The 26,823-nt window shown below is 52.0% G+C and overlaps 1 protein-coding gene across 1 annotated transcript; it reads right to left on the bottom strand.

The window, feature by feature from the left end:
* Positions 1-10: 10 nt before the first annotated feature.
* Positions 11-22,307, bottom strand: CTDSP2 (CTD small phosphatase 2). The gene is made up of 8 exons (XM_081082511.1): positions 21,972-22,307; positions 9,186-9,334; positions 7,658-7,696; positions 7,119-7,220; positions 6,532-6,588; positions 4,002-4,094; positions 3,695-3,880; positions 11-3,499 (listed from the first exon to the last, which is right to left on the bottom strand). Exons 1-8 carry the CDS (start codon positions 22,033-22,035, stop codon positions 3,374-3,376), a joined length of 816 nt encoding a protein of 271 aa, XP_080938637.1. The 5' UTR covers positions 22,036-22,307; the 3' UTR covers positions 11-3,373.
* Positions 22,308-26,823: the final 4,516 nt, after the last annotated feature.

The following is a 26,823-nucleotide window of genomic DNA, read 5'->3' as shown; positions in this document are numbered from 1 at the left end:
GGAGGCAGTGCCCCTTCCTGGATGGGCTTTTTAAACCCACTTTTATTAATTGTAAGTAATACAAATATTCCAAAAATATAAACAGACACATAATGGCGCCCTACATTTCAAGTTTTTAAATACAAATTTATCAAACCATGAATCTTTAAGCAGGGTAGTCAGAATCCCATAGCCCAGTCACAGTAGGAAGCAGATCCCCTACCCTCCAAATGGCGACCTGAAGGGGAAACGTGGCACTGACGTGGATCGTGTCAAACGGGGGATAAAGACAAGCAAAGCAGCACATGGGCCCAAGAGGAGGGTCTGCTCCAGGGGCAGCGGGCCAGACCTCTGCCTTAAAAAGGGGGGTGGGACCCAGGCCCCATTTTACAGTGACCGGGGGACACGGTAACCGACTGAAGACATGGAGGGGAAAACAGGCTTCCCTTCCTGACCCTTGGCCCGCTGGGACAGGGGATGCAGGACAGCATTACAAGGGGGCTGCCCTGCTGAGAGGCTTCAGGAACAGGGCAGGGGTAGCAGGATAGGATGGCACCCATTTTTCAGGGAACGGATGCCTTTAGATTTCCCATGCCTTTTTAGCGCAAAACTTTTTGGCCACTGTTAACAGAGGTGAGTTTATACACTTACAAAATGGTCATAATCTTTGGGAGGCAGGAGGGAATGAAACAGAAAAGTCCCAGGTTAACTGAAGGCAAATTTGCTCAACCTCTCTATATAAGGGACCCATGGGCCTACAGAGTGTCCCCTCTACAATGTGCAGAGTGAACTCTTACCTGACCCTTTCCAAACTGGTCCTGTGTCCAAAGCTCCCCCTATGAGAGGGACACGAACATCAGGCTTTGACTTAGAAGCCCAATCAGAGAGACACACTGTGTCCCTGAAGAGGCACATTAAAGAACTGAACCTGGCAGGGGGGCAGATTCCTGGCATGGTTTGAATTGGTGTTGACCAGGCATGGCGGCCGATTGCCTTCCAAAGACCAGCCGCACACGGGGAGGGCTGGTAGGAAGCCCGAGCACAGATCCTGAGGCAAACCGGCTCTCTCCCAATCTTCCTCCCCAAAAACTGGGTCTGGCCTGAGTCACCGCAGGAGCAATCTTCTCTTGCCCCCACACACACTTGAAACTGGAAACCAGACAGCAAATGAGGCTGGCTCTGGTCCACACGGACAGACCCTGTTCAGGTTTATTTGGCCTGGTTTCTTCTCTGGGGAAGTGGAAATGGCTTGTCTGTTGAGGAACTGCAGGTGGGCAGGGCAGAGTCCGCACAAGACATGAGGACACTGCCCCCAGCTCTCCTGGCCCTGTCATGGGTCACACTCGGACAAGCCTGATAGGCAAGGGGCTGCCTGGGCTCTTCATTGGAGGAACATGGAGAAAGCGTCCTACGGACACTTTTTGCTTAGTCAGAAAACCTTGGCTGGGCCAGATGGCAGATTGAACCCAAGGGTTAAATTAACCCTTAGGGTGCGTCTTAAGAGAGACCCCTCCCACAGTATTAGGGTGGAGGCCTAGCCCTGGGCCTTAGATCCAGAGGCCCCCATTTCCTTCAGGAGCCTTTGTCCCTGGCTTATACCAGAGCCCTCCTTCCCCTACCTGCAGGACCCCATGGAAACTAGAAATGATGCTGGAGGAAAGGACCATATGGCTTTGGGGACGGTTCCATGTCTGTGACACCAGGGAAACACAAGGCCTTACATCCTTGGACAAAGCAGGAGGTGGCACCATAATACGGGAAAGATGCTAGTCAGCCAGCTACCACCCAGAACATGAAGCTGCTGCTCCCCCACCTGGCTCTTCTCAGGCTGGACCTAATGTGTGGAAATGGATACTGGGGATGAGTCCCGAGTGGGAGGTGTCCTTACACCTGAAATAATGTACAAATGCTTTGTAACACCTGCCTCCAGGGACAAGAGATGAGAGGGGAACTCCTTCCGGCCTCAGAGGGGGGAGGGAGGGAAGAGGAGAGAACCCCACCCAACCCTGCGGGAAACCACGATTAAGGCCGAGATGCTGAAATGGGGCCTCCTTTGGGGGGGGGGTCCCTTATGCTCCCAATTAAAGCGGCAGTTCCCCCCCTATTTCCATCCTGGGGAATTCCATTTTGTGGCTCCTTTTTAAAGCATTCACTTTTAACAAACTTTGAAAGCAAGAGACACGCAAAGGGCAGGTGTATGAGGGCTCATCATACCTGTTACCAGAGGCAGGAAGCATGTGTTAGGCTGGCAAAGTAATGATAAGAACACCCACTCCCCCTCAGCCCAGGAAAAGCAGGAGTGCCTCTGAGGCCCTGGAGAGAAAAAGCAACAGCCAGGAGGGATGAAGATGGAGTAGAGCTTGTCACAGGCCAGGCCCAGGGGAAGACACAACAGGAAAGAGCCCTGCCCAAGAAAAGGAAGGGCAGGTAGGGAGCGCCCTTCCTGGACTTTGGAACCAAAGTCCTTGCACCAGCACCAGCAGAGAATCCCTGAAGACAGACTTACAGACAGTACCAAGCTCAGCTGATCACATATAAGCTAAGGGGACACACACATTCAGGCTTTTCGGATTTTCCTCTTCCCTGCACCCCCAGTGCCTCCCACATTCACCCTAAGCCCAGGACTGCAGCTTTGTCAGAAACAAAACAGGCCCAACACTCCATGTTTAGAAAGAGAATTTTAAAAGAGTCAAAAGAACGGAAATCAGTTATCTGCCCTCTTCCATGGCAGGAAGACCTCCTTCCCCACGGGTTTGAGACTTATGGCTGGGTGGTGAGGAAGGCAGGCCCAGGGCCCAGGCCAGGCACTCAGCTGGAAGGAAGTGCAGCCCTTGAACTGCAGGACGGGATGGCCCCTGGGGCAACCAGCTCTGGAACAAGCTTCCATCTCCCAGAATTGTCCTCTATCTGCAGCAGCTGGCTGGAGAAAGGTTTTAACAAGGAGTCTGCCGGGGCACCCGCTGACCCCTCCTTTCTCCTTGGCACAAGCCTACAACACTGAGGAAAGGCCATTGGTTTGGCAATGGAGCCCCGAATAGTCCTCATGCCTACAGAGCTCAAGGTGACTGGAGAGGAGACCAACTTAGGGAGGGTCTTGATTTTTCAGCTTGTCCCCAACCTAAAACACTTATATCCTTGAACACAGTTCAAGGCAACACATACACACACACTCATCTCAGGAACCCAACTCGGGGAGCAGGCGGCTTGGAGTATCATTGGTCTGATGTTTGCCCCCTCGGCGTCTAACCTGTCCTAAAGTTCTTTCCCATCACTTCTATTTCCCGGCCCCGTTTGGTGAGATGCTCCAGTTTCCACTCCGTCTGTCAGGCCTGTCATAAAGGCACAGTGGAGGCAGTCCCCTACTGGGATGGCCGTTGCTTGGAATCAGGGACGGCTACGGGGCCCGCAGCTGTCCAAGGCTGGTGTAGACATCCTCTGCTCCGCTCAGCTCCTCAAAGATTGGGATCAGGTTCAGCAGCTCGGTGTCTGCCATGTCATCAAACCAAGACTGCACGGGCACCTGAGGCAGGGAGAAGGCAGCATAAACCTCCCGAATGCCAGATCTTCCTTCCCTTGCCCCAGAGCCCTTGGAGCTGGCTGGGTCCTCTTGGGATGGTGTGCTCTTCTGGCCAAGTCCCAGGGTCCCCACCCCCTCCCTCTCCCACTTAGGGCAGGGACACTCCCAACCCCTGCAGTGGGCATCTGGGCCACTCACTGCATTCTCTGGATGGAAGATGTAAGAAGCAGGCGAGTTGTCCAAAATAAGGGTTTTCCTCAGGTCCCTTCCCAGGCGGCTGAGGTCCTTGACATAGCAGCCCTGGTGGAACACACAGGACTCACGGAACAGGCGGGCCCGGAACACCCCACACCTGTCCAGCAGATCCGTCACAGGGTCGGCATACTGGGAGGAGAGAAGACACTCGGGTTTGGTGGCAATCTGGGGACCAGCAAGGGGCTACTGGACCACCCTTGTAGCTGCCACACCTGCTCCCAGTTCTTTTCTCTCCTCCTGCCCCAGGTACCTTGGCCAGGCTGGCAGTGAAAAGAACACATTCAAAGAGCTCCCCCATCCGTCTCAGGAACTCATCCACGTAAGGCCTCTTGAGCACATACACCTGAGGAAAAGCAAAGAGGCTTGTTGAAGGCATCCCTGTGAGGGTGAAGTGTCACAGGATAGGTCACTGTCACCACTTCCACAAAAAGCAGCAAGTGGTTTCAGACTCCCACACCTCGGCCCCTGGGACCCCCTGGCTGGAAGCCTTCTGGCCCACAGGCCCGAGTATTAGTATCACCTCCTCACCAGGCTTGTTGTTGGCTCGGTGGTCCCAGCCTTGACCCAGCTCAGGAAGAAATGCATGCACCTGTCCTGGGAGCCAACTCTGTGTCCAGCGGCGAACCATCAGCTGCCTCCAGAAACAAGTAATCAAGAATAGGCCTCACAGGTGGAAACAGCCTATCCTGGATTACTTGAATCCAGCCACAGCCTCTGTGGGAGCTTCCTGTCCTTGGCTCTGGCAGGACAGTGTGTCCGGTCACCATCAGGCAAGGTCGCAGATACTTCCTGAAACCTCATGCCCTCACATAGCTTCTCTGAAATGCAGCAGGGAGAAGTGACTTTTCCCCTCAATGACCCTAGACCAGGCACTCAGCAGGTTCTTGCTCTAGTGCCCCCACCCATTTAGTACTCACTCCTGCTAGACAGCTCTTAACACACGTGTCCACCTTTCATGATCTTGTACATTTTGGCCTCAAAGATCCGTTGGCTACACGTTCCTCATCAGTCTGCATGCTACTGCTTTCCTGCCTCCAGGCTCTTGCCCTCTCACATGGCCGACAGGTGCTACTAGATCCGCTCCTTCAAAGCCCCACTCACCTACGGGACTCCCCGCTTGAGTATGTACCTGCTGTGACTCTCCCTCTGGAGGCGGCCTGACCTGGCCACCAGGCCCCTCCTTGCTCTGCAGCAGCAGTCCTCCACTCCAGGGAGCCACAGCTTGGCTCCCTATCACCTGCCCTTTCTTCAACCTTCAAAAAGTTCCTCCCTCTTCCTGGCTCTTCATCAAGCTCAGCATCCCTCACCACTCTGCTGAAACTGCCTTCTTCATGCCTCCCCCCCCGCCCCCCCTTAAACTACGGATTCACAGTCTTTATCTGCCTGCTTGAAAACATGCCTTCATCTTTTCCCTGTGGGTTCCGTTCATTTCTACACCCTCACACTGTCCAGGGCTTGGCAGAGTCCCTCAGTTAGGAGGGGGTTGGTGCTGGTGGAGAAAGCCTCTGATGGACGCAGGATGGTGATGACAACCCACAGAAGCCCCAAACCCCGTTCCTCTACAAGTAACTATTTGACCAGCTGTGCAAGCAAGTATCAGGGCTACCAGGCATTGCTCCTGATGGTCCCTGACTCTCAGGCCAGCTGCCATGCCTTCTGTGCAAGCGTTTGCAGTAAATGTTTTTCCACTATCTATACCACATGGTCCTTAACCCTGGGCTGAGTAGGGTATGCAGGGCCAGAACCAGATCTTATTTATTTTTATTTTAGTTTTAAAAATATATTTTTATTTTTTATTTTTAAATATATTTTATTGATTTTTTACAGAGAGGAAGAGAGAGAGATAGAGAGTCAGAAACATCGATGAGAGAGAAACATCGACCAGCCGCCTCCTGCACATCCCCCACCAGGGATGTGCCCGCAACCCAGGTACATGCCCTTGACCGGAATCGAACCTGGGACCCTTCAGTCCACAGGCCGACGCTCTATCCACTGAGCCAAACCGGTTTCGGCTAAAAATATATTTTTATTGATTTGAGAGAGGGAGAGATTGAAACATCAATGATGAAAGAGAATCATTGATTGGCTGCCTCCTACAAGCCCCACACTGGAGATTGAGTCCACAACCTGGGCATATGCCCTTGACAGGAACTGAACCAGGGACTCTTCAGTACACAGGCCTACGCTCTATTTGCTGAGCCACATCAGCTAGGGCGAACCTAATCTTATTTGGCTTCAAGTGCTCTTTTGACAGATGTGTACTGAACACTTAATGGGGAAGAAACCAGTTTAGGGACCCAAAGGGAAGGGAGTAGGAGAAAGCTTCTTAGAGGAGATGCTTGGCTAGGGAGGAAGAAGTTCCCTAGCTAGCTGGAGATGGTAGGCATGGGGAGGAGAGAAAACAGCTAGTACTGGCTTCCTTGCCTGGATCAGGCAGAGAATCAGCTATTCAGGATTAGAGAAAATGTGATAAATTACACAGTAGTGCTGGTCACAGTGGGAGAGGGGGGTGATCAATAAATGGTAGCCATCTCTATGATTAAAAAATATTTAATTTCAAACAGCTTGGCTGCAAAGAGAAAAAAGGTGGGGGATTAGGGGCTGAAATTTAAAAAAAAAATATTAAGATGAGAAAGCCTTGAGTGTGAAAAGGTGTGAAAGGTACCAATAAAAAAGAGGCTAGAGTTACAGGAAAGGGATCAATTGACGCAACACAAGCCCAGAGAAGAATGGAGGACCCCGAGCCGCTGGGGATGCGTGTGGCCTAGCAGGCCACTTACCTGGTGAGTGGTCCCCTCAATCTCCACAGGCACTATGAAGTCAGCGTTGTTGATTGGCTGGAAAGGAGAAAAGTTAATGAGGTCAGTGACTGAGGGGTGGGAACAGATCTTAGACTCTAGGAAGCTCCTCCTCCCAGCCCACTAAGTGGTTCTCACCCCAGCACAGGATGCAGTGTCTTGTCTGGTTTTCCCTACTTACCCCTCCCCAAAAATTCTACCTGAGCTGAGTGTTTCAGGGCCTTCTTGAGTTAACAAACTTTTTAATAAAACAGAGAGGAGCAAGATCCAAGGCTGAGTAAAGCCCTCTTTTAGGCCTGCCCTGCACACAACCCTGGTAACACTCTATGCTATGTGACTGAGGGCAGTGGCGGCCTGCTGGCAGTGGTTAGGGAGAGCAAGGGTTCCTACTCAACGTTCTTGGGTGTATTCTCCAGATATTTGTGATGCCAGTGTGCCCAAAATTTGAGAGGGCCAGCTTGCCCCATCCTGATCATGATCACTCTTCTATCATCAACTTTAGGTCACCTCAGCCAGATGCACGAGATAGCCTACGATGGGGGTAGGAAGGACTCCAGATGTCGAGTTACCTTAAAAGAGCTATGCACAAGGGTTTCATCCAAGTCAATGACCACACAGATCCTTCCTTGATCTTCCTCTGTCACCTCTGGGAGCAGGCAGGTCCCTGGGATCTAAAACCAGAGCCAGGCTGATGAGATCTGCCACCAAGAAAGCCCAGTTGTTCATCTCAGTGTTCATCTCAGCAGAACTCTGGGAAGAGCTGGGCTCATTGAGATGAAAGACCCCCAACTTCAACTCAGGAGAGATGCCTCTTGAAGGCCAAGAAGTAGAAAAAGAAGAGACAAAGTGGGCTCCTTGGCCTCAGCCTCCAACCGCACTATGAAATGATCTGGACATTGGAGATGGGGGCCAGGGCTGATGTGGGATGGACCCAAGCTGTGCCTAAAATCCAGACTGCACATGATGGGCCCTCAGCAAACATCTGGAATAGCTTCCCCGGATGGGGAGTTGGCCAGCTAGACACAGAAATGAGGGCATTATCCCATGGGGTGAGCTGGGATCATGGGATATTGGGCTTCTGAGCACGTACCCGGCCAGATTCACATACCTGATAAAACTGGTACTGGAGACACTGGAGCAGGTCAGACTGCGGAGAAGAGGAGGCAGTCAGTGCCAGCCTACCGATCCCCAACCGGCCAGCCCACTGCTTCTGCCTCAGGCCTAGAGGGTCATCTCCCCAAGACCCCAGCCTCCTTGAAGGTACCGACATGACAAAATGGACTTTTCTTAAGGTCTGGGCAGGAAAGGCCAGAACTTCCTTTCCACATGAGGCCTGATGAAGGGTGGAGAAGACACGGTCCCTGCTGTCAGTTGCCAATGCCTCAGTTAAACAAAGCAAGGAACAGGGAATTCAAGTGAGTGGTGCAGGGACACAGAGTAAGAGTCAGAACCAAAACTGGACTTCCTCACTGTGGTGGTTTAGCCTCTTGCTTAGTCCTTGAACCTAAGCTTCTCCTTGAGAACATGTACTGTCTATTCCCTCCTTGGGGGAGACACATAGGGGAGCAATTGAGCCTCTACAAAACAGAAGCAAGCCAACGGGAACCCACATTATGGGTCCCAAGATGGGTGGGGAGGTGGAGTGGGAGAGATCAGAATGGCTTCCCCACCTTTTGCTAATGATAAGAATGTTGTAAAAAGTTGTGTGTTCTTAATGGAAACCTCGAAGAAAAAACCCTAGCCCTTAGAAAAACTTAACTTGGCACTTCCTTCAAGTTTGTTTTAGCATTCCCCCCCCCCCCCCGGGGTATATAATTTTGCATTCTGCCTTTTCACTTAATGTTGCAGCTCAGTTCTTTTCCATGTTATTATGAACACTTTGTAAAATCAATCGCTTAGTAATCATCATGTTGTCCTACCGGATAATGAAGCGATTTTTCACTGATGTGCATGTCACTAGCCTGGTTCTGAGAGAGGAAGGACAGTTAGACCTTGGTGTGTCGTAAAGAAGTGCCAATGGCATTGGGGGCAGAAGGATTTTTGGTCAGGGCTGCTCCTATCCTTGAAAAGCCAGACATATTTACTGGTCATTGTGAAGATCAAAGACACCTACACATTCCCAAATGTCTCTCACATTTGGGTGAGAGTGCTGAAGGGGTTATCAAGAATGTGGAAGAATTTCAATTCCTTGGTTCCCTGAAAGTCAAGTAACTTGGAAGGTAGTTTTGCATATTAAAAAGCAAACAACAGACACAGGACCTATAGGCAGAATCATCTGAGTTGGAACCTGACACTACCATTTATTAACTGTTAATTCTTTAGGGGCTACATGAACCCTCTGGGTCTGTTTCCACACCTGTATGTGGGAATCTGTAAATCTCCTTACACAGTTCCTAGAATCTGGAAGGATGTGGACTGCAGGGGCCCTCAGAAACGACAGGGACATCCGGGTGGCTCATGCCACAAGTGGGAAGCAAGAAGAAGATGAACCAACTATGGGTCCATCAGAGGAAGGGCCTCTTCTCAGCCAGAGATCTTCGTGACCTCAGGCAGGGCTGCTTGTCCACTTGTTGTGGATGCATGGACTCCACTAGCAGCTCCCTCCTTCATGGCATCACACCACCCTGCCCAGCTACCTTAGCAATGGTGTTGGCTTCCTCCTTGTATGCGGAGAGCTCAGTGCACGAGCTTGACTGGCCAACATGCTGGGTGCGAAAACAGCAGAAAAGGGCCTTGAAGATGTTACGTCCACGGGGCTTTTTAGGAGAGGACTTGGAGACCAGGCCTAGAGCAGAAGGAATGATGAAGCATTAACTACAGAGCATCTCTGTCCACAGGTACCTCCCCCCAACTCTGGTTGTATCTATCCCCTCTAGTCTGTAAGCTCCACCGGGGTAACAATATGTAGTCAGCAGTGAAATGTACATGTTTATTCCAACATCTTTTCTCTAGAGCAAAAACAGCAGGAATCCCCGCTTTCTGGTTTGGGAAATAGGCTGCAGAAAATCTGCTCTTCATTTCCTGGGGCGGGCACTCAGAGATGGCACCAGGCACACGGCAGGTCCCCTCAAAATTAATTCACAAAGACGAATCCTCCCTGACCAACACCTGTTCCCACAAGACTACCCATTCTAGGTAAGTAAACGGGACCCCTTCCCTTCAAGTTAGTGGAGCTGTGGTTCTGTTCAGGGTCAGCTTCCCTAGCTGCTGGGTCAGCGGCAGCAGAACTGAGCCCAGACTAGACACAGCTGACTAGAGAACAGAAGAGCCGCAGACCCGACCCGAAGAAAAAGCTAGTATGCACTTTGTTCAAACCCTTGTCTCCTCCCACACTCCAGCCACTTTTCATAATACTCCCCTCCTCTAATCTTAAACCAGAGGCAGATTAACCCCTTGGGTTGGGGTTAATCTAATGCTGGGTTCTAGTTTGAGGTCCCTGTTTCCAGACTCTTACTGTTCAGTCCTTCCTTGGTAATTCAGGCTTTGGAAATACAAAGGTGTTTCCCCGCCCCCCTTATTTATTTATTACCATTTTTATTTTTTTACTAAGGTATTACATATGTATCCTTATCTCCCCATTGCTCCCCAACCCCCCCACTCATGCCCTCAAAAAGATGTTTTAATAGAAGGCTTGGCAAGGCAGCCCCAGAAAGGCCAAGTTGATACAAAACGCTATGGGCATTAAAGGATGAACCAGAAATGACTTCAGAATATAGCATCTTTTCCAAGTTCCTTTTGGTTTTTAGACGACCGGTTCTGGCAGCTGTTGATCCAGAGTAGGAAAACACTGTGGGTGCTGTGGCCAGGAGGTGGCGCCACACAACCACGGCCAGAATGGCCCTCAGCCACAGGTCTCCTCTCCCCAGGCCTGTGTGGGCCATGGGCCTGAGGATTAACCCTAACCCATTCCACTGTGAAGCACACGGCAAACTGTGCAGAAAAATAAACACTGGAAAGGCCAATGTCTTTGTGGAGGAAAAAAGGCCAAAGGGTATGTGGCACTGAGGACAACTTTCCCTGTGTTGTTCCCTGCTGTAAGGGAAGGGGGGCCTCAGAAACTCCCCCAAGTCCTCACAGCACGCACCGCACCACCAAAGTGGCCTGTGCAGTGAGGTGATGGAAGAGCCATTTAACACCCAGTTATTGGGCTGCCTATGTCCCTAGAGAGGAAGGGAGAAAGCCAAACTCTCCCCAGGACCCCGGGTGGTCAGTCAGTCACATGGCAGTCAGCCCCGCCCCAGTGCCACTGATTTAACTCTGCCCCAACACAAAAGTGGAGGGATTCCTGCAGTGCAGAGAGGGTATCCCTGGTCGGTCAGTGGGTCCCCCAAAGCTCTCTCTCACCTCTCCCTGCGTTAGACCAGCTCCCTTGAAACTGGTATGACCATTAGAAAGCTTTTAGAAAATGATCAGGCCTCCCCAGCAATCACCCTAAAAACCTGGATATTACTGTCAAGCTTTTGACCCTGGTGGAAGAATCAAGATTTCCAGGGATTGGGGATTTTGTTAGGAAGAAAGTACATTGGGGACTTCCACCCAAGGCCTCTGTATCAAGGAGACAAACGTTAGAGCACAGCCAGCACTTAGCAGGAGGCTCCTTTGATTTTTCCTATTCATAGTAATCTATGCAGAAACCAGAGGGAAAAGACAGCTTCTCCACCTGCTTGTGTGACCCACATTCAATTCCAAACCCAGGGATTCAAGCAGACGCTGACATAAAGCTCCAAGACCGAAGCTGAACCTTTGCTTTTCCTTTGGTTTATGGTTTCTTCACGCAGAACCACAATCAGAGGCTTAACCCAGCCACTGAGTCTTTCTTAAAAGGCCACACAGCTGAGCCTTTCCTTAAGAGAAGCCATCAAGAACGCACTCAGCATCTTAGTGACAGACAGTGTGAAGGCTGAGTAATCCTGAGAGGCTAGGAGGTGAAGGGCTGGCTGGGGCCACAGAGAGGCCTCATTGGTGTCCATGGGGGGGCCCAACAGGCAGAAGTGCTTCAGTCTTAGGGAACTTCTTGGCAAGGTGGGGCTGGGGGCCAACTCAGCTTGGTTTGGGCTCTGCAGGGGATGAGAATCTTTCAAAAACACAATGTGACCAGGGCAGACCCTGGGCCTCAGAGACCACAAATGCCTTGACCTCGGGGGCTGGTGCTCAGAGCAGGGCATAGAGTGGTGGTGCCTGGGAAGGTACCCGACCCATTAACAGCAAGTCAATACCCCAGACTCACTACTCTTTTCCCTGTTGGGGCCCCACTTCCTTCAATCCTTCTCCAGGTTGTCGGTCCGCTTTACCTTTACGGACACTGCCACCAAGAATCCCTGAGGGCCTCTTCAGCCTCCTCTCACCATGGCTGTCTCCTGACAGGGCCTGTTCATTCATCAGCCTCCAGCTCTCTCTGCGGTGGGTGCTCAGTAACTTTCCCTGGCTGTGTGAATGACTCCAGGGGCCTCTAGGCCTGTGGAACTCTTCGCTAGTTCGCAATAGCCCAGAGTTCGGCGCAGAAAGGGTGCCAGTGTGTGAGAAGATGAAGGTGGGCTCTGAAGGAGCTGAGCACCAGAGGCAAGCCCCTTAGTCTTTCTGGGCCTCGGTCATGTTTACTGAGCACCGACGATGTGCCGGCCTGCGTTAAGGCACTTGACATTACTCATTTAATCCTCACTTAAAACCCATCTGTAGGCACTAGTCCCCCATTTTCCAGAAGGGAAACTAAAGCACAGGGAGGTTAAGGAACTCACTCAAGGTTACACAGAGCAGGACAGCAGAGCCAGCATTTAAACCCAGGTCTCCTTAACCTAGGGCCCCCAGCAGCTCAGGGTCATCCTGTGTTTACTCCTGCCACAACTGGGAGGTCGTGGGGCACTCCCAGGAACGCGTGCTGTGTTCCTCTCTGGGCTGGGCCAGCAGAGTCAGTCTAGCTAGCCTCTCTTCTTCGCTGTCCTCTGGGGCAGGCCATGAAAAGTGCAAGGAGTAAAACAGTGCGAGGCTCTGGAATTCCATTCCAGGGTTCGCCTCACCCACACCCCAGCCCTGCACCTGCTTTCCCTGGCAGTTACCTCGGGGAGATCAAGACAATGGGGGATGGGATGGGGAAGGAGCGGGAGCCAGAGTTTTGGTCCAAGACCTGCTTTGCTCAGTGGGAACACACACCAGAGTGGGATCTGAAACTTGTGTCAAAGAGCCTTTCAAAGGACTCCTGTCAGCCAGAACGCAGCATTGTGTCCCTGACAGCCAGGTGCAGGCTACCTCCCACCCTCCGTGTATGATGGGGAAGGGGCACTGGCCCCTCCTCACCAGGAGGACACAGGATTTACAAGCCTGTGAGGATTTCACTGCACAATTTCCCTGAGGGAGGACAGGATTCCAGTGGGTGCCATGTAGCCCCATAACCAGCTGTTCTCCCTCCTTCATCCTACTGCTACCTGTTTTGTGGATACCCAGCCCTACTCTCCCTGCTCCAAACATCTGGCTTAGGGCTGCATGTTGGAGAGAACCAGCACAGAGGTAATGGGGGCAGCTCTGGCTTAAGAAGAAAGTGTGCAAGTGACTAAGAACAGAGAAGCCAGGCCACCCCTCCAGTTAGTTCACTACTGCAAGGCCTCCTACTGAGGCAGGGTGTAAAGAGAGGGGGGACCTGAGAGGTATCAGGATCACCTGGGGTAGGGTTCAGGCTCTGCCAGTTACTGACTCGGGCACACAGCCTCTTTAAGCCTTAGTTTCCTCATCCGTTAGTTGGGATAACAGCAAGACCAGACTCCTGACTGAAATTATAAACAAAACTTATTGTCTGTAATGTACTGTGCAAACTAAAGGTAAATGTTGTGCTCATTTCAGTAACTATCTAAGGAGAGATGACCACTACCTGACAACACTGAGGGCCTCATTCGACGGGGCCAACGAAAGAAGTCAGGGGCCCTCCCACCCCAGCATGTGGTTGAAGCTCAAGAAAGTAGATGAAAGGTGACAAAGGAACTCTGATCATGAGCAGGTTTCAAAAAAGTCGAAACAACCCCTATACCTTCTCCCAAATCCACTACAAAAGTTGTTTTCCAGCCTGTAACTCTTGGGGCTATTCTGCAAATAACAGTAAAGCAGGTGAGAGGCTGTTTCACTTGAAATAAATGATGCCCTCTCCCCTGTGTCTACCACCACTGCCTCCAAGAAACACCAGATGGGGACACTTATTTGTCTGTGCCTCTTAAGAAGCCTGTGCATGTGCATGTACATGCGCACAGATGAAGACTGGCTTTGCTAGGACAATACTATTTTTAACCTTCTTCTGAAGGTCAGGTTTAGCTATCACTGTTGCCAACAACACAGCTTCGTGTCCCAGCAAAGGAACGCCTTACATATCGCCTAGGATTCAGCAGAAGACAAGCTCTCAGCCTACTGGAGGTTAACAAGCCCATTCATGTAGAAGGATGCTTTCTTGGTTCATCCCTTAGACGTACTTTATTCTCCTCCATCTCCCATCCCCCACAGAAAGTATTTAGTCTGGCTATCACTAGAAAATGGCCTCTCTGAGGGGGCCTCCCTCCCTTTAGCTATTGGAGGAAGGAGAGTATTTGGAGCATTTCCGGCCCTTCTTGGCCAGCTGCCTAGGCCCTGCAGCCAAGACACATCTGACTAGGGCTTCCCATGGAGAGGATTCCTCCCAGGTCCTCAGCAAGGGGCATCTGTGCCTTGGCTAAGGACAGGCCCTGAAGTGCCAGGTGGATGGAAATGCTCCTGGACCAGCAGGTGAGTCAGCAGGGAGCCGGAGGGTGAGAGATGCCTAGACATCCCACACATAGAAAAGCCTGGAAATAATGGGGCGGTTGTACCAGTTTCCACAGTGCCCAAATGCTGACACCGTTCTTTTTGGAAAACAAGGCAGGCAAGGCCTCACCCAGTTTAGCAACAGTTCCAAAGGTTTCAAAGAGCAGCTGTGAATCTGATGGCATGGACTGCCCCCCCCCCGCCAAAGGATTTATTTATGAAAAATAAAGGATTGCATTCAGTCATGGTAAACCACATGTACAAAGAGAGAGCAAGAATAGAATGGACTACATGTCTCCATTAATTCTCCTTCCTGGGGCAGGAGGGTTCCCTGCATCTCTCTTTCCTTTCTGACAAAGTATAACTTCTTTCAGTCCTGGGTCTTTAGCACCACCTGTGGGGTAAGGGTGGGGGTGACAGATCCCTGGCTAACTTATCTCCAGTCTTTTCCCTGTCCCCTTTGGCAATCTAGTCACCGACCTCAACATAGGGTCTCAACTTTAAGGACCTTCCCTCAAGAAGGACTCAGTTTTGGGAGTAGGGGATTCCTAACAACTTTAAAACATGATCAGGATACTCTTATCAATTTTAGAATCAGCCCAAACACCTTCCTGGGCTCTCTCACATACTTTAAAAACATGCTGGGGTGGGGGTGAGGTTCCCGGAAGGAGCAACAGGTCTTGGACCAGAAATGGAGGAGCCTCCAGTCTAACACCAGAGGGCTCTTGGATGCCAGGAAGTGATCTAATGGCCCACAGCAGCAGCAGGGAGAGATCTGAGGTACAACCCAGGAAAGCCCAAAGGACTGGATCCTGCCCCACACAGAGCCAGCTAGGACAGAGATGTCATCATGGAGGACTGGAAGCCATACTTGCCCACCTTGAGCCTTTCTCTCACCACTTAAGGAGGTGCTGAGCAGGCCCCTGTGGGAGGCTGGGAGGCTAACAGAAACCTGCCAAGCAGGACACAAACACCCTCTGGATGGCTGTTTCAGTCTCTGCCTTGGCTCTCTGCTCGATTCCTGGAATGATTGGATTTGGTGAAAGACTGAAGAATCCAGTGTCTCTTTCCCTTCCAGTTATGGAAGCCTGCTTCAGGTGACAGGTGTATGAGAGAGATGGAGAGGAGCAAAGGCGGCACAGGACAAAGCAAGGGACTCAACCATCTCTCTAACCAGTGAACTGTGAGTGAATACACAAGTTACCACGGACTTGGCTTTAAACCCTGGCTCTGTCATGTGTAACGTACGTGGCCTTGGGCCTCAGTTTTTTCATCTGAAAAATGGGAAGACTAGTATTACCTATTTCACAGAGCTGTGATAATTATAAGGAGCTTAGGGTGTGTCCTAACCCTAGTAAACGCTAAGTGTCAGCTGCTAGTCATTAAATACAAAGTACTTTCATATCATTATCTCAGTCTCAACCTCAAAATGTGCATATTGAAAGAGACCAGAGATTTCTTCTCATTCCAGAGGTCACACAGAGGTAGCTACATGGCCTACCCTGGGAAATGGCTTTTCCGGGACTCTGCCAAAACCAATCCCAGTCAGTGCCCCGCCCCCCCCCCCCCCCACACACACACACTCTCTCTCTCATGGGGCTGGCCAATCAGTTCCTTCCTTCCTTCCTCTCATGGCTGGCCTCTGCAGGACTGTAAGGAGTCAGCCAGGAAGGACTGTCACGGAGTGTCCCATCTCTAGGGATACTGACCGGCTCCTCCCACAGCCCTGTTTTACCTGGGGCCCACCAACCAGCATAGGTGTGCCTACCTGGAGAACACTGAGCTAGAAGTTGGGACACCTGGCTCCTGCCCCACTTTAGCCTCTCAAACATCTCTGGTCTTGCCTAGGGCACAACCTTCCTTCAGTTCATTTTCCTCCCAAGTCAGTAAGGAGAGGTCTGAATTGCAAGGCTGTTCCTTAGCAGGTGGCTTCAGCTTACCTGAAGCTTGAACTCAAAGGCATTTAGTGCTAGGAACAGTGCCTGGCCCATGGTAAGTTCCCTAAAATATTGTTTGTCTGCGATCATTACTGGGTAAGCAAGGATCATTACTAGATCCACTCACACTGAGAAAACTTTAGAACGTCCCTTTGGAAGCCACAGGATCTTGTAACAAACAGCAAAACTGGATCTCTCCAGGGGACTCTTCCCACTCAGGGCTAAATAGGCAGTCGGGGCCACTGCTGTGCGAGCTTAGCTGGCTCTTCTCCAGGGACACCTGTCAGAATCACAGGGAGCACGTGGCACATGAGCATGCCCGGCCCACCGGCTTACACTCTGTTCAGTAGGACCCAGGTGGGTTGGTATTTTTAGTAAGTGTCACAGGAGTATCCGATGTGTGTCCCTGGCTGAGACCTAATGTCTAAGGTTGCCAGTGGTCCTTGACTAACTCTTCCAGGACTGACCTAGGCCTGCTGGCTCTTCCTGTAAAGTAGGGCCCTAGCCCCATTCTACTATGGGAACAGCTGAGCTGGATCTACCATTTTGGGACGGGGCTTTGCAGCCTGTGTTATACGATTTGAGCTTCTGATGAATTTGCTTGGCTCTCACTGTGGTTGGAGCCACATTTGTTTCCCCGAGAACAGCAGGAGATAAAAGAAGGCATAGAATAAAAAGAGAGTAAGAGCAAAGTCTGATGTGGGGATGGCAAGTACTAGGAGGACCTGGAAAGGGAAAAGAAATGTTAGGAGGTCCACTCAGAGATCAGGACATCCGCACCTCCTGCACAGAGAGGCCTGCACACTCCTGAAGAGTATCCACTCTGTAGGCACAGGCCACTCAGACCTGGAGGGCTGGGCACTTTGCTGGTGGCATGGACTTTGTGCTAGTTGGCCTCTGGTCCAGGGAGGCTTCCAGTTCTCAGTTACCTTCTCCACGTTGATTTCTACTAGTTCCTTCATAAGATTTGCATGTTAATGAGCTCATCTGCATCCCAGTTGGGAACTATTCCTCCATTTCAGACAGGGAGAGAATCACGTCAGAGCCACACCCAATCCCATGTCCCCAAAACAAGTGAGTTAATTCTGTGCTTCCTGAGCTGGCCAGCCTGAGAAAGGATGAAAAGCAGTTTTACGCTGCTTTTTGTGCTGTCTCAATGTTGTATCCCAAAACCGCAGCAGCAAAGACCCAGCTTAAGAACATCTATTTCTCTTCAAAACCCACTTATTTTTCTCGTTACTAGATTTTACTAAAAGAAATCTGAGTTATCACCGGGTTCACGAATTCTCAAAGCAAATGCACAGTGAGAGTGCAGCACACAGTAGGCTCAAATCTCCATTATGTTCATTTCTGAAGGTCGAGCAACTGCTCAGTAGGTTTAGACTTCAGAGACTCTTCACAGGATGTGCACGGCCACCTGGCCTCCTCCCACCCCCAGATGCTCAGGCGCCAGGGAGAATTGCAAAAGCCCCCAGGCACATGAACTCAAATTAGTGCAGATAAAATCCCACCAAGTCACACTGGCACAAAGAAGGGGTCTGTTTAGCAAGGTCGTGAGGTTGATCCTTCCAGAAGGCCCAAGCCCCCACATCAGTGTCCCCTCTGACCCCTGGCCACCTGTCTTTAACAATAAAACCCACATGACTGAGTGCTGTTTGCATTGTGTCCTGGGGGAATGGAGGAGGTTCTGAGTAGCAGTGGTCTAGATATGTAGAAAAGGAGGCTAACATGATCAATCACCTACCAAGTACCAGCCATTATAGATGTATAGACACCAGTATTTCTATTTTACAGAGAAGTCACTCAGAACACTGAAGTGATCTGGCAATCAGATATGTACACAGGGAAAGCCTGGATTTGCACCCAGGACTGAAGCAACCAATTTTGCTCCTGAAAGAATTATTTGAAATAACAACGAACACTTTAACTGCTGCCCCTGCCTCACCTCCCCACCACCACTACCTATTCCAAAATAGGAATAGACAAGACCCCCAAATTACTCAAAAGCTAGCAGGAAGAATGTTGAGGAGGAAGAGAAAGGGATATATTTGTATATAAATATGTACACATTGTCTCTCTTTCCCATACTTAGTTGCGAACACTTCTATTAATAAATTATCCAAAGAATGGCTGGGAGCATCAATTCACCTTGTCTAGAAATGTGACTAATACAGCCTTTACTGGTTGTAACAAAGTCCATGATCAGAAGGGATTCAGAAATTCCCAGAGGATGAAAAGGGACCTCTCCATCGCCCAGTTTATTTAAGTCCCCTATAGCAGAGAAGGAAGGAGACAGGAACACCATACTCTCTTGCCGTCTCAGGAAAGGTTTTTCACAGCAATTCCTACGTCCTGCTCAGCTGAAAGCTCTGTAAGTCAAATTCAGCAGCAGAACTGTAAACTCCCCACCCCAGGATGTTAGGCATTTCAAACTTCATTGCTGAGTTAGCAGTACTCCCTTGAGCAAACAGAAGCTCAAGTCACCCCAGAAGCCATTACCCACTCCAAGAAAGGGGGAGGGGGACTCTAAAGGCGACACAGGAGCTAGCTTCAGCAGCCACAGAGGCCAAGACTGAAGGCTGGGCGAGGAGGAGAGAAACCAGCAGGCAGGAGCAGCCAGCTACCAACAGGCACCGTGGACCCACAAGAGCCAGCTAAGGAAGAAAGCCCCAACAAGACTGTGCCTCAGCTTCTCCGGTGAAGGGCCTAGCTACAACTATAGGGAAAGGTAGCTCTTTCATGAGCAAGTAAGGCAGAAAGTCTCCCTCCTGGGGAGGAGAAAGCAGGAGCTAGAAAAACCTGCCGTAGTCCCAATTCTTAGGTACGGTCAGCTGCCAGAACCAGTTCAGTTACACATTTCAGAAGACAACCCAAAGCATCACCCTCCTCTCCCTGAAAGGAAGGGACATCAGGTCTCATGGAAACAAGAAAGGTCCCAAAGGCCCCGACTCCCCCACAGGGCCTGTGAGTCACTTGGAGCTCGGAAGAGGCTGCCTCCACCCTCTCATTTCACACTGGGAGGTTAGAGCGGTGGCCTGTTTCCTTGGCTTTCCCACCTAAGCCCAGAGTCCATGGTACAGCCTCCCAGAAATGGGGCGACACCCTCATATGGGCTGCAAGAAAGGGCCATTCTCTGGCCAAACTGATAACTTTTCTTTTTCACTTTGGATATTACACACAACCCTGTTCTTGCTGTTACCAGGAAGCCATTTCACCCATCTGTCTGGGAAGATGATCCAATTTTGGCCCTTTTATCATCAATGCTTTCAGCAACTTTCTTCTACTTCCCCGACTGTAATTACTTTTGAATACTCAACACACCCAGCCAGTGTGAAAGACCTGAGAAGAGAATGCCAAACCAGAAAAAGAAAACGACACACACATACACAAAACAACGCTGCAATGGCAACAACTTCACTAAAAAACTGCTCAAGCTAGGAACAATTTGTGTTTTCTAGAAATTTATTAATAAATTGCCCTCCACTTCTTCCTCTTTTTCCAAAGGGAGAAGGGCCTAGAGATGAGGTGCTATGGAGAAAAGGAAAACATTTGCTTCCTACTTCCACTTTTTTTTTTTTTAAGATGCAGGATTTGTAAATGACGAGGAACTCAGAAAGTTGGCTTTGGTGGTTGCCTGAGCAGCCCAGGAAGAAAGTATGCTTTCTCTGGACTGTAATCAAATTACAAGGGGGGGGGGGGGGGGGGACCCAGGGCTGCTGGCTTAAGAATTCAGATCCCTCCAGGGATAAATCTGAAGGACAAGCCACACAAACAAAGGAAATGAAAAACGCAACTCCAACCAGCATCAACTACTAAACACTGTCAAGGAGCCAGCTGCTTTGCTTTCTGCTGTCATCTCTTCTCTTCCCTGCCATTCGCTCTGGATGAGCTGTCCAGCTCTGAACTCTGAGATGCCCCTTCAGCAGGTCAGCTTTCCCTCACCCCTGGGTGGTGCCCTCACCAGGAAGGCACCCTCCTGAGCCCCGCCAGGAAGGGAGGACCTGCGTGGGGAGGCACAGGGTTGTTCTTCCCCCTTCTCACCAACACTGCTACCTCTGGAATCCTTCCACCCCCAATCTCTTCAGTGTTGGAGGCCTCTTGGAGTCCTTTCCTGGGGGGAGGTTGGACAGAGAGTGAAGTGACCAACATGGAAAGCCTCCCCTCTCCCCTCCCGGCGCCGCTGAGCGGAGAGCAGAGGGGTGGAGAGCAGAGGGGGGAAGCGGCAGCTGGGGTCACAGCTGGGCTGGCGACGCAGCTGGGGGAGAGGGAGCCAGGGGCTTGGAGGGCTGGGGTCGGGTCGCCAGGCTCTCCTCCAGGACAGGCTTGTGAAAGGAGAACCGTGATTCCGGAAGCTGCACTGCCCCCCGCGCGGGGAACTGGGGGCCGCTGACCCCAGCTCCTCTGCCCCTAGGCAAGTTGGGGGCGCTCCTTGGGTCTGTGAACCCCACCAGTGAGTGATCTGTTGACTTATGTTACCAAACAGGCGGGTTGGGGCACACAGAGACCCCGCTGCTGGCCCCCCACAGGCTCCAGGCCTCCGAGTTCCCCCGCAGCACGAGCCCCTTGCGCCCCGCTCTGGGGTGGGGGTGGGGTGGGGGTGGGGTGGGGGTGGGGTGGGGTGGGAGTTGGGGTGGGAGGCCCGGGGGAGGGCGGAACTCCGAGCCAGGCCCCAGAGCGTGCTCTCCGGCTCGGGGCCAGGCGGCCCCAGTGCGGGAAGTTCTCCAGAAATAAATGACGCTGGTCCTCACTCCCCGCGCTTCTAGACTCCGTCCTCAAAGCCTGAAGAAGGGGGGAGGGGGGCAAGAGTTTCGGGGCCTCCACCGCGGCCAAACTCAAGAGAGCCCCCCCTCGGGTCCCCATCTTCCCCCGGCGCCCCCCCGCCCCCCGACAGGGCCGGCCGCCGGCCTCCTCGCATCCCCACCCGGCCCTCGGCCAGGCGGGGCCGCTGCCCACGGAGAGCCCGCACTTTTTCGCTGCGCGACTCGGAACCACGCCGGGTCTGATGCCATCGGGCGAATTATGTAACCAGGGACACCGCTCCCGGGCTAAACAAACGCGGCTCTGTGTGCAGGGGCGGCCGGGAGCGCCCCGCAGGGAGGGGCTCGGGCCGGTTCGCTCAGCGACCGCGGCGGGAGGCGGCCGCGCGAGAGCCCGCGCCGCGGAGGTCCCGGCCCCGCGCAGGGCCGCCAGGCTCGGCCCTCCCCCCGCGGCCGCCCCCGCCCCCGCCCCCGCCCCCGCCCCCGCGCTGTGAACTTGGTCCCAAGTCCCGCCGGACGTCGCCCGCGGGGCTGGGGGGCCTGGGAAGTGCGGGACTCCAGGCTCCGTGCCCGCTCGGGACCCCCGCCCCTCCCCACCCGCCCGCGGCCCTAGGGCAGCGTGCATAGTCGTGCGGGAAAGTGACGACCCACCCCCAACTCGGAGGAGACGGACGCGGGGGACGCGGGCTGCCAGCGCTGCCCCCGGTCTCTTCCCGGGGAGGAGGCGCGGGACGGAGTGACAGCTGCGCAGATGACGCCCCTCCCCCTCGGCGCCCGCAGCTCGGCGCCCGCGCCACCCCCACGGGGGTCGGAGTGCGGACCCGGACGCGGGGGCGAAACGACCGGGGGTCCCGGGTGGAATCGCCCGTTCTGAGCCTCGGGAGGTCGGGGGCCAGGCCTCGGTTTCGGGGCGGTGTCAGCCCCCTCCCCGATCGGGGGCGACGCAAAGTTTTGGGAAGTTGCTGGCCCCTACCTTGCTTGGTGAGCACCAGGGCGTCTTCCCTCCGCGCCTGGGTGATGATGGAGCCGTGTTCCATCTAACAATCCCGCGGGCCCGGGCTGGCTGGGCGGGAGGACCGGCGGGCGCAGGCTGGGCTGGGCTGGGCTGGGGGGCCTGGGCGGGGGCCCGCTCCGCTCCTGCACGCGAGACTCGGGTTCCCACCGCTGTTCACATCCCTGCTCTGGTTCCCTCCCTGGGCCGGGAAGGGAGGCGGCCTGTACGGAGAGCAGGCGGCCCGGCCAGCGGCTCCCCCGGGTGCCCCCGGCCCCGATCCCCCGGCGGCAGCTCCGGGCTCCTCAGTTTGGGTCCAACATGGAGAATCCGGAGCGAAAACAAGAGGAGGAAATGGGACACGGGGCGGTTTCCAGGCTCCCCCCTCCCCTCCGTACTCCAGATAAACAACCCGCGGCTGCAGCGCCCACCCCCGCGCGCCTCCGGGCTGTGGACTCGGCCTCTCCACGGCCCTCTCCACGGCCCACCGGCGCCTCGCGTTGCGGAGCACCGTCCTAGGCCCAGGGACCTTCTGTCCGTGAGCAGCGGGGCTTCGGAACATCCGGAGCTTCGCTATTTTGTTACGGAAAAAGCGAATCCCCGAGGGGGGTGGGGTGGCGGGCGGGCAAGCTGGCCGGGGAGACTTGAAACCGCTCCGGCGCTCCAATTGGCCCTCTCAGAGAAAAGGGGCGTGTCTCCTCCTTACTATGCGGTGCGAGGACCCAACAACATTCCAGTCGCTACGGCCACGCCCCCAGGCCACGCCTCTTTCGCGCAGCTGCGGCCTCCTAGTCTCCCTGGCCACACCCCCTTCCCAACAACTTAAAAGGACACTCCGAAGCTCACGTTTCCCGACGCGGCTGGGGTGTTCCGGTTTGTGCCGTCTTTTCGCGGGTCACCAGGGCCCGCTGCGAAGCCTAACGCAGGTCTGGCTGTGACGCGAGGATTCACGGGAGGGCAGTTTTCTTACTTCCTGCTTGGTCCTGGAATCGTGGACCACCGTTTCACATAAAAGAGGACAGCTGTCGAATCCCGAAAAGACGGACGCTGGACTCCCAGAGAATCAGCGCTGGAACTGACCGCGTGGTGTCTGACCCCCACACTTCAAGTGAGACTTGAGGTGCAGGGATGTGCCCAAAGCCACTTGCATCCAGGGTTTCCACCTCTCTTCCCCTCCTCCCCCTTCACTCCTCCTCTCGCCCCCAGTACCAGCCTCAGTTTAGTGCAGCGGTTCTCAACCTGTGGGTCGCGACCCCTTTGGCGGTGGAATGACCCTTTCACAGGGGTCCCCTAAGACCGTCCTGCATATCAGATATTTACATTACGATTCATAACAGTAGCAACATTGCAGTTATGAAGTAGCAACGAAAATAATTTTATGGTTGGGTCACAACATGAGGAACTGTATTTAAACTCCAGTGGTTCTCAACCTTCCTAATGCCGCGACCCCTTAATACAGTTCCTCATGTTGTGGTGACTCCCAACCATAAAATTATTTTCGTTGCTACTTCATAACTGTAATGTTTCTACTGTTACGAACCGTAATATAAACATCTGATATGCAGGATGTGCTTTCAGGGGTCGCGACATTAGGAAGTCCGATGGATGGAGGTGGGAAGAGCTTCAGGTCTGTGCACTCTTGCTGGCCTCCCTCCTTGCTCTTAGGCCCCAGGCACCCTCCATTGGCTATGGCTCCTGGACGCTCTGGCTGGCTCCAGGTGAGGGATATACATTTGTCCCCAAGAAATAGCTCAGCAAGAGAAGTTTCAACCCTATAGCAGGTCTTTTCCAGTGAGCTGCCTCTGCCAGAGGTGACATGGGCGGCCTTGACAGGGAGGGAGCTGTGAGAGTCAAGGCTGGCAAGAGTGGTGTAGAGTGAGATTGCACTGGGTGACTTCTGAGCGGCGTCTAACCCTTAACAGCCTGTGACTCCATGGAACCCATAAGGAAGGGGCTTCCAGAAACCAGAAAGGCGAGGACTGTTCTGGTCCCTGGGGATGGAGGTCTGCTGCAGTTCCCGTTGCCCGACGTGCACTTGGTTTCCCTGGGGGTGGGAGGACAAGTCCGTCACATGTACCTTGCGAGGTACTGTCGAATACCTGCTCCCCTTGGGTGTATGTTTCTGTGTGCCTCACAGTGTTCATGCGTGCCTGTTCCTACACGTACGTACACAAAGCCTTTTTACATAACACCATTTTAATGGAAATGCTGTTTTTCCCAAATGAAAGCTGTTGCAGAGGATCTGAATGATGCTTATGTAACTTTAAACACACAGTTTGGGTACATCGCAGTTCATTAACAGAAGGGGAAAGGGAGGAATTCTCATATATTTATTTACCGCCCATCATTGTCAAAGCATCATTAAAGCAATAGAATTATTAAGGTAAATCTTCCATAGTCAGGTTTCTAGGAGTCCTGCGCCCGCCCTCTTGCAAGGTAGCTCAGTTGCAGTGGGAGGACGAGGAGTGCAGGCCAGACCCTGGGGTTGAGGATTGAGGGGGATGTGCTACCCACAGTGTTGAATAGGACACTTTTTTCTCTACGCTTACATTTCCTCAGCCATAGAAACAACCCTTCCCCATTTTCTAGTTTACACAGTACTTTCACTTACATTATCTGTCTCATGTGACCTCTTCTTTGGGATTGACAGTGAAAATGTCCATTTTGTAGATGAGGAAATGGTGTGGAAAGGTTAATGGACTCACCTAAGATTTCACAGCTTGTTAAGAAGAGATAGGACTAGAAGTTGTCTTTAGCCTTGAAAACTAGAACTCTTGCCATTTGACCATAGTTCCTTTCCTATCTAGAGGCTGCAGGAGATCCTAGTCACTGTCTTTTCTTGCTAAGAACTCTGACTGTATCACCTCCTCTGAGAAGCCCGCCCGGATGCCCACTCTCAGATCAGGGCTTTATAGCCTCCCACATACTCTCTCAAAGCTTAATTAAGCATCTTATCCTGCAGCTGTTAGTTTGCTGATTGGCTTCCCAGCCAGAAGCTGGATCGAGACTAGAGATTGTGTTATTCATGATTGGGTCTCTTGTGCCTCGCAGAGTACTTGCCACAGAGCAGGCAGCCTTTGTGTGTTTGCTGTATGAGTCTTGATTCCATGTCTTAACCAGTGTTCTTTTGTCCAGTGACCCACAGCAAGAAACCCATTTTATATTGTGAAATAATTGAAATAAATTGTATGGGGACAATACTTATTCTTGCTATGTGTATACACCCTGTATACACCTATTGTATTCTATTTCATTTTTAAAATATATATATATATGTATATATATATATATATTTATTGATTTCAGAGAGGAAGGGAGAGGGGGAGAGAGAAACATCAATGATGAGAGAGAATCATTGATCGGCTGCCTCTTGCACACCCCCAACTCGGGATTGAACCTGCAACCCAGGTTTGTGCCCTTGACTGGAATCGAACTTGGGACCCTTCAGTCCGCAGGCCAATGCTATCCACTGAGCCAAACCAGCTAGGCTCTATTCCCTTTTTTAAAGGTGCTGGCCATAACCCTTTAAATTGATTTCATGATCCACCTCCAGGTTGTGATCTACAGTTGGAACAACACTGCTTTCATCTCCTTTCTGCTGTGGATACCTTCTGTGTGTGGGGCTCTAGCTGCTCTTGAAAGGTGCAGAGGAGATGGCCCTCAAATACCTCTTGCTTTGAGGTCAAAGGAAGGTTTATGTAGAGTGGGGCCTTGACTTACGAGTGTCCCGACTAACGAGTTTTTCGAGATATGAGCCCTCTCTCGGCCAATTTTTTGCTTTGAGTTGCGAGCCAAAATTCAGGTTAGGAGCCAGCTTCAGATACCCCACCGCTAGTTGGCGCAGCGAATGTCACAGTGAAGCCACAACATCAGCCCAGCATCACGTGTCTCACTCATTCACTTTAAGATTTGACATACGAGTAATTCGAGTTACGAGCTCCGTCACGGAACGAATTAAACTCGTAAGTCAAGGCCCCACTGTATAAGAAAGCAGGCAGCCCTGGCCGGTGTGTTCAGTGGTTGGAGCATCATCCCATGTACCAAAATGCCTCGGGTTTGGTTCCCAGTCAGAGCACACGCCCAGATTTTGGGTTCCATCCTCAGTCAGGGAGTGTGTGAGGGGCAACTGATCCATATTTCACTCTCACATTGAATTGATGTTCCTCTCTCTCCCTCCTGCTCTCTCTAAAAGTCAAAACTTATAAAGAAAGAAAGCAGACAGAATCCCTTCCAAGACCATAGGTGAGAGTGTCAATAGAACCCAGGATGGGGGTGACGGGTGTGGGGGGGTGTTAGATGAGGGAAGGTTTGGGAGGTCTGATCCGAGGACCTTTGTACCTCCAGAAACTATAGGGGTCCCAAAATTCATGCAAGATTTGAATTTTGCGTGAGCATTAACAACAACAACAAAAAATAAAAGCCTAATTTTACTTGGTTTATTGAATCAGATTCTAAGATCTGTTGCCCTTTGATTTCAATCCCTTCAATTTGATAAGCATTACCAAGTACCAATTATGGCCCAGGAGCAGGGACAATGAAGACCAATGAAGACCACGGCTTTGCGTATGTGCCAGCAAAGCCGTGGAGGCCATTTACCCGATGTGCTATTCTATATATAACCCTATACTGTATACTTTATGAATCAATAAAAATTTTACAATTTTTAATTATAAACCTGTGTTTTCTATCAAAATTACTTCTTGCGTGAATTTTGGGACACCCTATATAAAGGCAGCGACATCTTCACTGGAGCCTGGAACTCCAAAATGCAGATAGGCAGGGACTCTTTTTTTTTTTTTTTTTTTTAAATATATTTTATTGATTTTTTACAGAG

Source organism: Myotis nattereri (genome assembly GCF_964212035.1).
Source record: "Myotis nattereri genome assembly, chromosome: 2".
Taxonomy (NCBI): domain Eukaryota; kingdom Metazoa; phylum Chordata; class Mammalia; order Chiroptera; family Vespertilionidae; genus Myotis; species Myotis nattereri.
This window is presented reverse-complemented; position numbering and strand designations above follow the sequence as displayed.

What these genes read in the sequence shown, in the direction of transcription:
- CTDSP2 (XM_081082511.1), bottom strand. Translation starts at nt 22,035, where the DNA reads ATGGAACACGGCTCCATCATCACCCAGGCGCGGAGGGAAGACGCCCTG. An exon ending in CCTGGTGCTCACCAAGCAAG is followed by an intron (nt 9,335 to 21,971) that starts GTAGGGGCCAGC and finishes CTTCTGCTCTAG; the next exon opens with GCCTGGTCTCCAAGTCCTCT. An exon ending in TTGTGCATAGCTCTTTTAAG is followed by an intron (nt 6,589 to 7,118) that starts GTAACTCGACAT and finishes TCTCCTTTCCAG; the next exon opens with CCAATCAACAACGCTGACTT.